Genomic DNA, 16,618 nt, shown 5'->3' with positions numbered 1-16,618 from the left:
TCTGCGTACCAAAGCGTGAGCCCTTGACTCCCTCGTTCTTTTTCTACTTGGGCCGCAACTACAGTCTCCTCTTCCTCATTTCCAACTCCCTTCTTTCCATATTAGAGAAGAACTTGAGAATTTTTTAGTTATTGAGTTCAAGGGTAGAAATGGAAAGGTGTTTTCCATTCTGCCAGTTTTCCTGTTAACAGTCCAAGTCAAGTACCTCACAAGACTTAGCACAGTTCGCCCTTGAATTTATTTAGACCACAGTCTTTTCTGCCTCTCTCTGATTGTGCTTCTTTCTTCCAGTTACGGCAGGGTATACACAGCCGACCCCTACCATGCCCTTGCCCCTGCCGCTAGCTATGGAGTTGGCGCTGTGGTAAGTTCATATACCTTTTTACTTAAACTGTTTTAGTCCTTTTGACTTTTAGCCACAGATTGTAAAAGATCTAGGGAAGTAGTATCAAAGCAACTATGTTTCTGGAAATTTACCGTCTTCATCTGTGTGCTTCAGAATTAACCACATGGCCTCTAAGGATGGCAGGAAAGAATGGATGGTGACCGTCTGCCCTGGGAGGAATAAGGGATTGGATTGATATTTTATATTGGTTCTAATGTTGGGTACAAACTGGTGGTGTAGCTTTATTGATGGACATTGGGACACTTGGGAATATAAAGCTCTGTTTTTGCAGTAAGCTTTCCAAAAAGCTTAATGTATGTAATTTCAATTGCAGATGCCAGAACATGTCTCTGCTGTTCTTAGCCTTCTGGTAGATAGTACTAGGAGTTGCCAAGTAAACACCAAATGAGAATATGTTATCAATAACAGATGTGGCAGAACATGGTGTTTCATGGAGGTTCAGAGGTCCATAGAGCTTGTCTAGAATGTTCCACCCTAACCCAAGTTCCCCCAGCAGTGCTACCAACTGGGACATACTGGCTATGGCCATTCCATACAGATGCTGCTGCTGCCAGGCACTCTCCAGTCCAGTGGGCATCTAGGTGCAGTTCCTTTGGACACAGGCACAGTTACCTGAGAGAGAGGCAGAGTGAGGTGTAAAAGTTAAGGCATGAAGCCTGCCAGTTCTCACACTGAATTCCTACTGACAGAGTTTGGGGAAGGAGGAAGTGGGTTCTTCAGGGACTGTGTGGTTAGACCTGAGGTAGAAACGACAATACGAAGATAGTAGTGGAAGGTCCTGAGGTTTTATTTAGTGCCAAATGATAAAACTCATATATTAAAAGAATCACCCCAGGAAAAATATATTCCTGGGGAACTTCTCCTTGAGAGAAATAAACCAGCCAGGTGCATTGGCACACACTTGTAACCAACTGCTTCGGAGGCTGAGGCAGGAGGATCACAAGTTCAAGGCCAACCTAGGCAACTTAGCAAGGCCCTGTCTCAAAAAATAAAGAGCTGGGGATGTAGCTCAGTGGTAAAGTGTCCTAGGTTCAGTCCCCAGTACTGCAAGAGGAAAAAAAGAGAGAGAAAGGTGCCATCAGATAAAGCCAGTTGATAAACAGCCTCATGGTGTATAGTTGGCTCTTTCGTATCCGTGGGTTTTGTTTCCACACAGTCAACCATAATATTGAAGGGGCAGGGATTGTGTCTATATTGAATGGGTATGGACTTTTTTTTTTCCTTAGTATTATTCCATAAACAATATAGTATAACAGTGACTTACATAGCATTTACCTTGTATTAGTTACTATAAGTAATGTAGAAGGAGTGTGTAGGTATATGCAGATGCTAAACCGTTTTATATAAGCAACTGGAGCATCTGCAGATTTTGGTATCCATGCGTAGTCCTAAATCAGTCCCCCACGGACACCAGGGGGACAACTGTAATTTATAGTTGAAAAATTGACTTAAGTTTGAACGCAGCATCTCAACCAGGATGTCACCACACACGCACAGATGGTGATCAGAATGACATGCCCTAGCTGGTGCCATTGCAAGGTGAGCCCCACAGTCCGTCTTCAGTCGGGACTATGGCGGTGCGTCAGGTAGACAGCCACGTACTCAGGAAGATCACTCTCTTTGCAGAACTAGTTTTGAACTGGATTAAGTTTCCCTTCTGTGCTGATTCACGTGAATAATGAATTAAACTGTCCTCACTCTCCTGGAAACCAGGAGCTTAGCCGTGATCATGCTGGGCTCTGGTTGGAGGGCCTTGGGCCAGAAGTGGCTTCCTGATTACTGCCCCACTGCTCTGAGGCCACCAATGAAGTGATTTTCCTGGTTCCTTCTCAGGACAGGTGTCTTCATTTTTAATGCTTCTGTCATCAACCTTTTAATTATTTTTATGTCTTTAATTATTGCAGGCGAGTTTATACCGAGGTGGCTACAGCCGATTTGCCCCCTACTGAAGTGACGTGAGACCCCTGCAAATGGGACAGCCCCCCAGTTCATGAGGCCTGGCTATTGCAATATTTACTAGTAGAGGAACTCTATAGCAAGATGAAGAGGAAAAACAAACAAACAACAAAAAAAAAAAAAAACAAAAAAAGAGAGAATACTTTTTTATACCTCACTATGTTCTTTGAATATGTATTTTTTTCCTTTAAATTTCTGCCTTTAATTCTTTTGTTCCAAAGATTGTGCATTTTTTTCTTTTTTTTTTTTTTTTCTTTTTTTTTTAACTGTGGTAAAAAAAAAAAAAAGATAATGCATTTCCATGTCTGTATGTCCGTGCTTAGCTTATTCTATCAATCACGGAGAGGCAGTTAAGAGGAAGGAGAGACTTTAGGAGCTGATAAATGCATCTGATCAGAAGTCAGTAGACAGGATTACCAAAGTGTATCGGTGCTGAGTGGCTGGGGACGAGCAGTGGAAGAGATCTTTCTGCAACAGCATATATTCTTCTGGTCTTCTGAATTTCTGGTCTTTGGCAGGCGGTTCTGATTGGCTGTGGCTGGAATCCATATGCCACTAGATAGGAATTTGTGCTTGCAAAGCAGGAGAATTAAAAAGACATGTTCCTCTCTTCCCTCCTGTCTTCTCCATCCTTTTTACAATCATCTTACATGCACAGGCTGAGACAATTGGCATAGTTTTTGGAATTATAGTATCGATATTTCCAAACATGCCCTCAGACTGTGGATAATAAACACCTCATTAGGAAACCGATCTCAGAATGAACTCTGGAGTATGAAAAAGCTCTGGAGTATGAAAAAGCTCATTTTCCTGTCCTATAATCCTGGCAGAGCTTCCTGCTGGGCTTCCTTCCCTTTAATTGAACCACAGCTTAAGCTCATCTGTTCTTTTATTAACATGCTGCTCCCATGTCCTCAAGATTCAGGAATTTAGGACCCAGGGACAGAAGAATGAATAGCCAGTGGCCAGATTTCCCCAGGCATCTGGGCACAGCTTGAGGATTAGAAGTACACATTGTTAAGAGCCATTAAAGAGGGTGCAGAGGAGAAAAGGCATATTAGAAGGTCTGATATTCCTCATCTTTTTCTTGCATCAGAAAGTCAGTACAAACAAAGTTAAAAAACATAAAGAATTTGTTGGGGAAAGATAAGGCACCAAACCCTTGGGTCGGCTGTCCCTGGATGTTTCAGTGATGAGGACATGGAGGGTTAGTCAGAGGCACTTTGTACTTGCTCCAAAGCCATAGGAATTTTCATCTTCCAGAGCCTCTGTGAGTCACCTCTGTATCCATAGACACCAGCCCTCATGGCCATTCCACCCAGCTTCTCATTATCCTCCAAAGACACCAGCTGAAAACCTGGTCCATTTGTTGTAGTTAACACTACAGGACACAGAATCCAGAGCCTACATTGGAAGGAGGGTGACATGGCTAGGGTCTTCCTGCAGGGCCCTGGAGGGAGTCCCTGAGGTTGCTGCCTGGCTTCAGTCTTATGCCACCGAGGCAGGGAGGACTGACTCTCTCCCAGCTCTTAGGTGTGACATAGACAAGTGCCCTCCAGCGTTTCCAGAATAAGGCATTAGGAAATGGAACAGCACTCTCTGCTGGGCTCCCTGGCTGGCTCACATGGTACTAGGGTGACCTTGCACCCAAGGGATAGCTGCTGAAGGGAGTCGTTCAGAGACATGGCGCTTCTGCTGTGCTAGGTTTGCTTTGGGTTTGTATTCTGACTCCTGCCTCCACACGTGTTCTTGGCTGATAACCGATTCATGTCCCTGAATTAAAATGGCTGACATGTGACAGCATCAGGCAGTCTTTGTGAGCAGAGTGATGTGTCTGGGAGGGCCCTGGCCTGTCGTGTGTGACACAGATCTTCTCCCCTCTGCTCTCCTCCCTGGAACCTGGCAGTGGTGGGGAGGCTGTGCCTGGAGCGAGAAGAGATGGCAAGGAACCCGGAGATCTCGATGCAGTCACTGTTTCTGGGGAGCACATAGAGTAGGGACAGATCGCCCAGTCCATTGGCCTTTTATAGGATCCCTCCCCTTGAGCCAAAGTTTGGTTTGTTGCTGTTAGAACAATTTTTGTTGTATGTATATAAATATTTCAGTTAGAGGAAGGGGGATGGGATATGGGTCGCAGTTGCAGGGAACGGGGCAGGGAGGGGCTTTCTTTCTGTTGCTTTCCTTTTGAGGAGAACTTTTGCTGACTAAAGAAATAGAAATTTGGGGTCCTGTTCAGTAAGGGCCATTCTTGCAAATTGGCAAGCCACTTAGCCCAGTGGAGACTAGGCCAAATCCTCAATGGTTGTATGCACAGCAGGAGGAGAATAGGGGAATGGGTTTGAGAATGTTTCTCTTCTTTTTCCCTAGACAGAAATAAGGATGACGGGCCAGGTGGAGAAGGCAGCTCCCACCGCCCTGTCAAGAGGCGGGCGCTGGAGGTGAGGGACTGTGTGCACTTCAGCTCAGCTGGTTCTGGCTGAGGCCCCAGGCAAGCTCCGCTTTCCAGTGGGTTCCGCCGCACTTCCCAGATGCTCTCCAGGGCCCGTTGCCGCGGCTCCAGCTTCCTTTTCTAAGAAAGGTTACATGGAATTCTGGTTTTCATGGAAGGGTCTCTACTCAGCATCTAGGTGACAGCGTCACCCTCCCACCAACTTGTGAACTACAGTCACTTCACCAGAGGCAGGTTCCCCAGGGCGGCAGAGCTGGTGCGTTCCTGGACTCTAGTTCTCGGTGGATTCAGAAAAAGAGCAGTTTGGCATTTTGTGAGTTTGTTAGAGGATGCTGGTCGATAATTCCAAAAAACCTTGGTTATGCTGGATCGTAGTACGTGAATGAGTTTTTTCAGCTTTTCTGTAGTTCATGACCTGGACTTTCTATACTAAGCATCTTACTCATAGAAGCTTTTAAACACTACACCTCTTTAAGGTCACCTCTTTTAAGGAGACCTCTAGTGAAACCTTTATCTGACTATCCCTCTTTCAGCCCAGAGAACTAGCCCTAGGTCTTTTCCAGAATTTCTTGTATTAGTTCAACTCCCATGAACTCCGATCCACCATTGTGATTTATCATTTTTAAGGCTCTCAGGTTGTAACAGAACCTACTACCACCATCATCCTCCAGCTGCCTCAGTCTCAATTGAGCCAATAGACTTTCTTTCCTTGAAAAAGAAGTGGACTGGGGCTCAGCTCTTAGTTAAGGGGAGCTGGTGGAGATCTAGCCAGTAGACAGCAGCCAGCGCAGCTCGCCCTCAGCTGGATTGCTCAGGGCTGACCTGCTCTAGCTTAGCGTGCTTCGCTAGAGACGCAGCAGATAAGTCGGCCTTGCCCATCCAGCACTAGTCAGCTTCCAGAGGTGGGGTGGAAGCCAGCCCAAGGATGCGCACCAAGGGCACAGTGAGCCCCTTCCCTTTGGCGGGAGAACTAGACCAGCAAAGGGAGCCTGGAAAGCACCGGCCTTGAAGGAGGGAGGGGACGCTGCTGGGGACCTTTCCCCTGTCGCCCAGTTCAGCCTGGTTCTCTGCTGCCTACAGCCCTCTAGCACAGTAACATTTGCAGAATTGCAGATTTTTTCCCCAGATATTAGGAGGAAAGGGACTTTGGGGGGGTGGGGAAGGGGTTGTGGTGTTTTAAAAGCATAAGTTACCTGTTTGCACTGTTTTAAAATAGGAAAAAATAGTGGGCGAGGTGGACATCAGATGTAAACGTGTGTGTTTTTATTTTGTCATGCTCTTGAGAATGTCTGACATTTGTAGTGTACACCAGTGACACTTGCTTCTCTGTTGCATACAACACTCTGTTTTCTGGAAATGTTACTGTCCGAAAGCCTCTCCCCTCCCCCTTCCCATGCACGTCCTCCACCCTCGCTGTACTGACCAGCCAGGCAAAGCCATCCACAAGCTAGAGTGAAACAGGGCCCTTTCCAAGCAGGCTCTGGGTGTCCCAGCCAGCATGTGCCCTCTGGGTGACTGAGTGTGGTAGAGTCCCTGTCACCTTCCTTTGAAAATAGGCTTAGAGACCAGACTGCAGCAGGTGACCACGGTCCTCAGTGAGGCGTCAGCAGCCAGGAGCCTGGGGTGAATGAAGTATTGCCTTGGCTGTGAGAGCCGAGTTCTTATCCTCGTTACCGAAACTGTAGCCAGTTACAGTTTACTCAGGAAAACGGTAGATCAATTCAGCCATGGTAGTGCTGGTTGGCAGGGCTTGGTAACCGAGAGAACCGCTCTTCAGCCAAAACCCAGACCTTGCCTGTCAGGAGACTGCCAGACGGGACTTGGGGCTCTGTTTCTGGCAGGTGTATGCATGCCGGTGATGGGAGGACGCCACCACCCTGGCAGGCAGAAAGGGAACAGCGATTCTCTTTCCCTCCCCACCCCCCAACACCAGATTCCCAGGGGGTACGTGAGTTTTTGAGTTCTTCAAACAAATGTTTTTGGGTTTGTTTTTTTCCGGGGACTGATAAGTGCTTTAAGCCATGTCCACACCCATCCAGACCCCAGCTCAGTCATTTCCTTGCATTTTCTGTTCACAGTACTCTGTGTGTGCGTGCTTGTTTCGGCAGCTCGTTTTGGCTGTAGTATATATATACATATATATATATATATATATATATCGAGTGATGAATTGATTCTCTTTTTTCCCCTAAGGGACATGGATTTTTTTTTTTCCTTGCGTTATCATTCTGCTTGTGAATAGCTGGAGCCAACCCGGGGCTGACACACGTAAGCTAGGGCTGCAAGTGAGAAGAGGGCCAGCGGAGTATACTTGTCCCCAACAGGCTGGCCTCCCTGAGGCTCTGAGCTTTTCAGTCCAAATCTTTGCAAGGCTCAAAATGCCGCAGAACCTCTCCTCTCCTCCACGCCGTGACAGGGACTGGGCCAGCCCAACACGCAACATGCAGTTCTCCAGCCCCTCCCATCACCGTGGCAGGACAGGCACCTTTGGGGCACGGGGGCATCCCGTGGGATGCTTGTACAGTTGACACCTAGCCTTCTCTCCTTCCCCTCCTGGCCTCCCCCAGAATCACTCCTTAGGACACCCGAGCTGCTTGCCCAGGGTCCTGTTTCCCTGCTAACTCCAGAGAAGCATCCCAGGGCTTTGTGACAGTCTCTAATTCCCGTCCCTTCTTGTTAAGAATCATATTGTATAGTAGCTTTCAGACCATACAGTATTCATTGGGTTACTCCTATTATTATCAAGTAGCTGGAATTGTGAAGGTCGGAGTAGTTAGATCTTTAGCTTTTATTCCTTATTTTTTGTATTCCTCTCCATGTGTATAAATTATTGATCATGTTGCTGGCTTTTATAAACTCAGCGAAGGGGGAGCACGGGCTCAGCCTTTGCAAATGGTAATGAAGCACTGTTTTTAAATAAAAGAGAGAAACACCATCTTCGCCTGTGTCTCTCCATCCTCTTTCCCTCATGCCTTCGCCTGAGACTCAGAGATGCATCCTGACTCTCTAAGGTGGGGAAAAAGAAGAAGGAGAGCTGAGACACTTCCTCGTGGAAGACCTGAGTGGCCATCTGCGCCAGGCCGCTGCTGCGGTTCTAAAGGTCCGCTTCCTGCGCTCCTCCTCCACCTCTCAGAGGTCGCGCTCCAGGCTCCGTCTGCCTGGGCCTTCCTGGGGGCCCCCACTCCTCCTGCTGCCTTCCTCACCATCCCTTCAGCCTGGGCTTCTCAGCCAGTGACAGCCGAAGGTGACATTCCCATAATTTCCCTTCTGCGTAGACCTGCAACTCCTTCAACCCATTAAATCCTAGGTTTTCGGTCCTGCAGATATTTCCGTGAAATTGACACAGGTGCATAAAAATAGGTTACGAATCAGTCTAGAGTTTGCTGTATAACTTATTAGCAATAATATTAATCACATCAATATAAATGATTATTATCACTAATCCTATACCTGTTACTTTTCTCAAAAGAACAGAACACTACACACAGGAACATTTATTTCAGAGTTACCATAAGTAGTGTATTTGTCATCCAATTTAAGTTGTTTAGGTGTTTTTATAAATGGGACGATGGGACTCGGTGGGTCTTCACCCTGCGGGCGTCACGTTTCCCATTTCAGGGAGACCATGGGGCCATCAGGAGCTCCCTGAATGAAGATTTGCTGCCGGATCTGTGAACCTCTTTGTGTTCCGCCCATTCTAATGGCGCCCTCCCAGGCAGGTGGCACCCACCCCGCCTTGTCTGCCTCTCTTGCCTGGTTAACCTTTGCGTTTCCAGAGTCCCAGAGTCCCCTTAACATTTACTCATGCCTACATCTTCCTGAACATGTCTTAATTTGTCTTCAAGATCCCCAGTTCTCCTTCCTGGCACACTTCTGGAAGTTTCTGACTTGCCCTGTAGCCTGCTGCCCCTGCCTTCTGCCTCCAGTGTGGGAGCAGCCCCTTCTGATGATAGCTGACACTCCCAGTCCACTTGCTCAGTGGCAGAGTCCTCCCTGGCCCTTTCACTCACACGTCTGACAACCCAAGTGGTGAGGACAGCCACCACTGAGGTCCCAGGCCTGCTGTGCCACAAGTCAGGAGGTCCTTTGTGTGACCCAGGCTGCTAGGAGGAGGAATCAGATCCTGGACCTACGGTGTCGCCGTTCGCATGGTAAAGTTGAAGCTGAAATGAGGACCCACGTGCCCGTTAGCTGGGTGACTTGCAAACACTGGCATTCATTCCTCACAGTGCCAGGGGCCAGGAAGTCCAGGATCGAGGTGCTGCAGATTCTGTGTCCTGCAAAGGCCCATTTCTTGGATCCATAGTCCGTGGGTGGTAGAAGAGCCCAGCCAGACCTCAGGGCCAAACTGGTGACCCAATTACCTCCCACAGGCCCTCCTTCCTGTTGGGGGCTAGGGTTTCAGCGTGCAGATTGCAGGGGACAAAGGTTGATACTGCAGCAGTCCCCTCGGTCAGTGAATGGAGCCGCTGCCGCTGTGACTGTTAAAGTAGGAACAAAGACAGGAAATGCCTTGGCAAGAGGGGCCTTGTGCCCACCTTCACCCACACAGGACCGGTGGGCCTGAGCCGCGCCCGCTCCAGCAGCCCCACCTCCACTCCCCAGCTGCCCTCCATGGGAGAGACAGGTGCCTCTCCTGCTGGTGCCACCGTAGACCTCCACCCAGGCTGTGGCTCTGCCTGAGGCCACCCCCCCAGCTGTCATTCTTGCACCCTGGGCTCCTGCCCTGCCCTCTCGGAAGGTCCTGACATTACCTGGCCCACTCCAGTGTCCTGACTCCACTAGCTCTAATGGTGAGCACAGGCTCTAGGCCAGGCTCTGTGCCACCTCCCCGATCGACCCACTCCACACTTGCCCTGATTTGTCCATCTTGTCCCTCTCCTCAAAACACCGTCTTCCACAGTCTGAAGTCCAGGCACAGACCGTCTTGCCCACCTGCCTGCTGTCTCTGCCATGTCCCCAGGCCTGTTCCCTCACAAGCCCTGCCGCCCCTCCCCCATCCTGCCATCTGCAAGGCCCAGCTCAGGTGTCACCTCTTGGCCTAAGTCCCCTCCCCCGTGTTGGCTCTTCAGCACCTGTGTTCCCTGGGGGCTCTGAACATGACTTACGGGGCATGTTCGTATTTGGTCGCCTTGAACCCTTTCTGCTTACATAATTCTTCCTGTTTGGCAGGCTGTAACCATGATTTTCAGTTGTTCAAGTTCAGCTCGGACTGACCTACAGCCATGTTATTGGTGCCTTTGAAAATACGACCTGGAAAAACTGAACTTCCCGTTAGGTGATTGTGTACGTGTCACCCCCGCTCCCAGCCCCAGACCAAGCTTCCAGAGAGCAGAGGGCCAGGTCCATCACGTCCAGATTCCTCCAACCTCCCAGGGGCACCTGGTGGAGCGCCTGTCATGTAAATATACTGCAGATTCCACAAAAGTGGGTCGAACCCGTCTGGGGGCGCCCCAGGCAGGGGCAGAGTGTGCGTCTGAGAAAGCCTCACAATCCCCAGAGGTTCACCTGAAAACATAGGTGACCGCACACGTTTGCAGACGAGGGTCCAGTGGCGCCTTGGCAAGGGGTGCTTGGGAGCTGCCCTGGAGCTTGTTGGGCTTGAAGAGAACGGGCTGGAAGGAGCCCCGGCCCGGCTGCTCGCTCTCGGCCGTGGAAGCTGTGTGCTCTGGGTCAAGTGCCACCTCTGCCCACAGCTCCGCCATCGGTCGCATGTGAGCCAGATGGGATGTTCCGTGGGTCCTCCCGTGCTGCCGTGCTGACTCCCTAGGTGAGAGTCCATCTCTCCAGCCAAAAACCCGACTCAACAAGCCCCCGGTCCCAGCCCTGGGATGACGCCGTGCCCTTGTCCTTTCTGCCTGGAACCCTCTCGGTGTGTGCACCCCTCGAGCCCCGCAGGAAGCTGAGCAGGAGCAAGGGTGCCACAAGTGGGCACGGAAGCTGGCGACCGCGGAAGCTTGTTAGGTGACGATCCTTGGTTTGGGAAACTACTGGACGGTACTTGGGAGCTTCTCAGCCAGAGGTGAAATCAGTCTCATTCGCACACCCAGGTGCACACCCAGAGGAGGGCGGGACTCGCGTGGCACCGCGTGTCGGATGGTGTGAAGAGGCCAAAGATGATCCCAAGGTGCCCCGCCACCGTGCTTGCCGTTTTCTCCAGGGTCCTGAAGGGCACGAACAGAAGAGCTCTTTGTTTTGGGTTTTGGTTCCAGGAATTCAGCTCAGGGGGCTCTACCCCTGAGCAGCGCCTCCAGCTCTTTCTATTTTGATTTTGAAACAGGGTCTCACTAAGTTTGTTGCGAGTCTCTCTAAATTGCTGGGCATGGCCTCACATTTGCGATCCTCCTGTCTCAGTCTCCAGAGTCACCGGGATTCCAGGTGTGCACCCCTGTGCCTGGCTGGACAAGCAGGCTGGGGGCGATGTCTCTGTGCAGGCCCTTCAACGGTAGCCAGGTGCCACATGGTGCCACACGGGGGCCTGGGGGCCAGGGGACGAGGCGGGGGCTCCCTGTACCTGCCATGCAGTTTTACTCTAAAAAAAAAAAAAAAAACATTTTTTAACATCAGGAGGGGCAGCTCAACCGTAGTGGCTAGTGGAAGGTCGGCAGGGCGCAGGGCCCGGCGCCTCCCGGAGCGCGTCCTGAATACCTCTGGGGAAGCCTCCCGCTGCCCAGCAAAGTCTGCCTCCACCCACCTTTCCAGGCTCCCAAGTGATTCACAACTGAGGCCCAGCCTGCCAGGCCTGAGAGACCAGCGCAGGCAGCGAGCCCGCGGCAGGACCTACTCTGTCCCTGGTCTGGAACAGGCAGCTGTGCGCGGGCTCCGCCAGCCCGCCTGATTCCCTCCCTGTGCCGCCACACACCCTTCCCACCCCCAATTTTCCCACAGGGCTGTCCTCTGACCCTCTCCCTTGCTCCGGAGCTCTGGGCAGCAGGACTGTTTTCGCCACACTCGGCTCTGTGAGGTGTAATTTGTATCCCCTGAGGCGGACTCTGCTCTCCTCAGCTCTGTCTGTCCATACTTGCCAAAGGCTATTGGGCTTGCCTCCGTCTGCAGGTCCTGCCAGACCTGCTGTGAGCCCTTATAGGATCTACATAAGGATAAAAAGTTAATATGTGGCTGGACGCAGTGGTGCATGCCTGTAATCCCAGAGACCCGAGAGACAGAGGCAGGAGGATCACAAGTTTGAGGCCAGCCTCAACAATGTAGGGACTCCCTGTCTCATAATAAAAAGGGCTGGGGTGTAGCTTAGAGGTAGAGCACTCCTAGGTTCGCTCCCCAGTCCTGGGGGAGGGGATTTAATATAGGTGAGCAGTCACGTGGTCCTACCGCCTGAGACCTATCCATAAAGGAGGGCCAAAAGCAAAACGTAGAGCCCCGCATCTCCATGCCTGCGGACATGTGTGCCCGGCTTTATAACTGGGCATTCTGAAGCACTGCAGTGGGCAGCCCAAACCTGCAGATGGACCAAAACCCACAACGGTCCACATGCCGGATGCATCCCCAAGGAACGGAGATGTGGAGAAGTTGTATCTTTCAAAAATACAGATAAAGGACAGCTCGTCGCTCCCTGAGGAGGTTTCCAGGTTCACGCACCCTTGCACAGTGTTACAGAGTCAGGACTGTGACAATGCGCTTCGGAGTCAAATTTCACAAAAAGAAAAAGCATAAAATGAATTAAAACTCTCTCAAACGTCTTTCAGCAGTTTCTACGTCCAGTGTTGGGAATGATGCAAAAATGAAATACACAGCAGAGCAAATTGTAAAAAAGATGCGGACAATTTAAAGTAGCAGAGGTAAACGGAGGAGGAGGAGCGGGGGGAAGGGGAGAAGAAAATGGGACACAGAAGATGTGTCAGGTTGGTCCCAACAGTGGCACAGAGACCCCTGAGAGAGGCCTGGCCCCGCTCACCAGCAGGAACTGCACCTGAAGTCTCGCATCACGAGGAAGAGCTGCTTTCCTCTCTTGGGACACAGCTTCCCTTGGGGAACCCGTTCACACGCAGTTCCCATGTGCCGTTGCTCTCTTGGAAATTCCGAACCGATTCAGGTGAACATGAGCATCCTGTTAAACTTGCCCCTCTTCTGGCCCTGGGCCCATGCTGTTTGGGGTACACCCAAGTGCATTCCACCTGCACTCACACCCAGACCACCAGCCACGCCACTACTAAGTGTTTTCCTATCCAACACAACTGTTCTCGAGCCGTCGGTAACACCCCGGCTCCTTGGAGCAAACGCTGCTTTGATTCCTTAAAAGCTCCTGGAATTTCATCTGTTGGGAGGAAAGTCAATGCAGATAAATAAAGCATTTTTTTTTCTTTTCTTCATTTTTGGTGCTGGGGATCAAACCTGGATTTATTGCAAACACCTTGAAATTCACTTTATGGAGCCTTGATCACACCTAAGTCTTCATTTGGGGATTTCATTGAAATACACGTTCTTCAGCAAAGTTTTGCAGATCTTCCACTAAGCATTTATGAAGTGCTTCACTTTTTCCAGGTATTAATACATAAAGGAAGGGCTAAGTTCAGCCAGGCACGATGATGCACACCTGTAATCCTAGCGACTCGGGAGGCTGAGACAGGAGGATCGTGATTTCAAAGCCAGCCTCAGCCGTGGCGAGGCCCTAAGCAACTCGGTGAGACCCTGTCTCTAAATAAAATATAAAGGACTGGGGAGATGGCTCAGTTGGTAGAGTGCTTACCTTGTAAGCACAAGGCCCTGGGTTCAATCCCCAGCACCACAAAAATAAATAAATAAATAAATAAATAAAGTATAAAATAGGACTGGGGGGTGTGGCTTCATGGTTGAGTGCCCCTGAGTTCAAACCCCAGTTCGCCCTTCAAAAAAAAAGAAATGGCTAAGTTCTAGATTTTTTTTTTTTTTAATCCAACAGGGGCATGAATTGTATATGTGAGTTTTTTTAAAAAAATGGGGACAGTTTCAGAAGTGCCATGCATTAAACAAAAGGAAACTCGGGCTGGTTTTTCTGCTAAGTGGTAAGTGTTAGGAACCCCTCTTCTCTGACAGTCAAGTCCCTAACCAAGAGGAGCTCACCATTGCCTGGGTTTTGTACCCTGGAGGAAGCTGTGCATCAGACAGCCCCTGCTCAGAAGGTGGCCAAACCCGTCAGGTTCTTTTCACCTTTAATAAAGGCCTCGTTCGGCAGTGCTAGGAGCCACCCCGGCCCTCGGCTTGCTGCACCCCAGCCCAGAGAAGGGCATTTTTGAAGGCAGCCTGGTGTCAGTGTGAGAGGCAGGAGGAGGAGCTGAGCCATCTGGCCACCACCCTGCAACAACCAAAGCCCCTTCCTCAGGATTCCCCTCTCCACCCTCCTTACCCAGGAAAGGGAATCAAAATGGGAACTGTGGCTTGGGCGTCTCACCTTCAGGACGCCACTATTCCCTCTGGTATTCTTTCAGGACTGGGACCTGAGGGAGTTTGATTTGGGGAGATCCGGACCTTCTGGAGTCCCAACCCTCAGGATCCTGGCACTCAGGGCCACCTTCCAGGATTCTGATCAGCACCCACGTGTGAACGGCTCAGCAACAGGGAGCGCAGAGCCGGCCCTCGGCGCCCGGTCTCTCCTGTGCTGCCCCAGGGCGAGGGGCCTTGGGTGCGCTGGGTTCGGCAAGCAGTGTCAGCCGCTAAACTCAGACCAGCAGACTAGAAGGTGGTCCTCTGATATTTTGAAATCTAATTTTAATCAATATATATATCAATTTATACATGCATATATATAAATTTTATTCTTACTCAATATATAGAACCTATTCTTTCCATTTCATGGAACAGTGGTTCTCATCACAAACCTGAAATCATGCAGCAAAGTGGAGAAGAAGGGTCACCGCCCCACCTCCAAGGACACTTGCTGGTGGCCTGCTTCTGGCCCCGTTGAGGGGGAGGGGAGGGAGGGCGCCCGCCAGCCTCTTCCTGCTCGTTCTCACCCAACTCAGCACAACGCGCCTTTCCCAGCTCATCCAGACGTCGCCCCCGCCCAATATCACTGATCCCCATGTGGTTTTCTGCCGAGTGGTGACGATTTTGTATTTAATGGTTCAAATGCTGGTGTCAAATGCTTTAACGGCTTGCACCGCTCATGATGTAGAAATTCTGCGGTGGCGAGGGGACCGTGCTCTCAGTGACGGGCTCCTCGGCACTGGCTGCATGGCAGGCCACAGGGAACACAGCCCCTCAGCTTGGCGTACAGGCGGGACCGCAGGGCTAGAGCCTGCAGGGCGGGGCGGGGCGGAGGGCCACCTATTTTCAGGTGGTTGTTTCCATTTTCATTACACATGTGCAGTGCAGTCGTGCACAGTTGGGAACAGACGCAAGCCCCAGATGCATCCCGGCCTCCGTCCTGGTTAACCTGAATATTCAGGCTTTCTTGATCTCCAGCCCATCTGGAGTCTGGTCTCTTGCACATTTCTTTTCGGTCCCAGCTATTCCTGGCGTCCCTCGGGGCTACTGCAAAGCCTTGCAGCCTCCTTCCATCCTGTCGCTGCAATCAGGACCTCCTGACTCAAGTGCCTGCACTGAAGGACACGTTTCCTGCCCTGGCTGAACCCGGGGCTCCGTGGAGACCGCCCGGCCAAGCAGGGCCCAAAGGGAAGGAAGTGGTTCACCCACTTCCGCAGCTTTGTGGGGTTCCAGGGTAGTTTGCCGCAGGCCGCAGGTACCACAGGGCCGGGCGAGGTCCCTCCTCACTGCACACACCCGCCAGTACTGGGCCTGGCAGGATGCCCGGCACAGAGGGCGCTCAGTTGCCATTGAATGAATGAATGGCCCACCCAGCTGGAAACGAGCTGGTGACATAACCAGCAAAGCCCAGGAGGACACAGGCAGGTGGCCAGTGGGGAGAGACCAGCTTCTTTACTGGGGCTTCCCTTGCGCCTCAGTGTACCCGCCCCAGGAGGAGTAAGTAGGGGTTCCCAACGCTCCTGACCTCCCTCTTCAAAAATGACTTCTCTGGGGCCTGACGCCTCTTCTGGGCCCTACACACTATTAGGGTGGAAACTGTCACAGTGACCTTGGCCCCTCGCAAGGCCTGGCCTAAGCTGGGACTCAGTGACAGGCCAGGGAAGAGGTAGGTGGGATGCTCTGGAATGTGTCCCAGTGTCCCTTCCACAAACAAGAAATCTGCCCCGCTTGTCAAGAAGCTAGAGCGTGCCCAACACCAGGAGCCCACGACACTGTGGCGGGAGCAGCGGCCCCGAGCCTGGCTGCGGAGCAGAACTGCCTGCAGAGCTTCAAAAAGTGCAACGTGCAGGTCGTCCCCAGAACCACAAAATCCCAGTCCCTGGGGTGGGCCCCGCCGCTCATCAGTACTTCTGGAAGCTTCCCAAGTGATTCCAGTATGCAGGTGCTTCCTGCTGGACGGCAGAGGGTCTGGCTGCAGGGAGGAGCCTCTGCACCTTCAGCAAACGCCAGCGCGCCCCTGTCCTAGGCCGGAGGCTGTGACCGCTGCCTAGTCGCAATCTCTGTCCTGTAAAATTAAGGATTTTTTCAAGTTCTCTCTTATTTTCTGGTAGTAATTTCTTGTTTCTGTTTTTGCTTCTAAATATTTGATTAAATACAAGAATCTGGAAGCTGTTTTTCAAATAGCAATCCTTCCCCGCCTCCCTGGAAGCGTCATTGCTGTCCTGGAATGCCACACCCCTGCCATGCAGCACAAATGAGCAGCCACCTGCATGCATCCAGCACTGCCTGATGCAAGATGGCCCATCCCTGGCCGGTCCCTGCTACCGGTCCCCTGGGGAGGTAGACAGTGCGCACCCACACTAACCAGTAGTTACTTCAAGAATTTG

At 51.1% G+C, this 16,618-nt stretch overlaps 1 protein-coding gene across 22 annotated transcripts in view; it reads left to right on the top strand.

Moving 5' to 3' along the window:
• Rbfox2 (RNA binding fox-1 homolog 2) overlaps nt 1-7,746 on the top strand; it is a 267,810-nt gene extending 260,064 nt beyond the window's left edge. For 20 of the 22 annotated variants that reach the window (XM_047550776.1, XM_047550779.1, XM_047550777.1 and 17 more), the window contains 2 exons: nt 292-364; nt 2,311-7,746. In XM_047550776.1, the coding sequence (XP_047406732.1) occupies nt 292-364; nt 2,311-2,365 (128 nt within the window). In that variant the 3' untranslated portion in view covers nt 2,366-7,746. Of the gene's footprint in view, nt 1-291; nt 365-2,310 lie in introns of those variants that run through there. The other 2 variants (XR_007108445.1, XR_007108444.1) reach the window with 2 other exon arrangements.
• The last annotated feature ends 8,872 nt before the right edge of the window (nt 7,747-16,618 follow it).

The sequence above is a fragment of the Sciurus carolinensis genome, chromosome 4 (genome assembly GCF_902686445.1).
Source record: "Sciurus carolinensis chromosome 4, mSciCar1.2, whole genome shotgun sequence".
NCBI lineage: Eukaryota > Metazoa > Chordata > Mammalia > Rodentia > Sciuridae > Sciurus > Sciurus carolinensis.
This window is presented reverse-complemented; position numbering and strand designations above follow the sequence as displayed.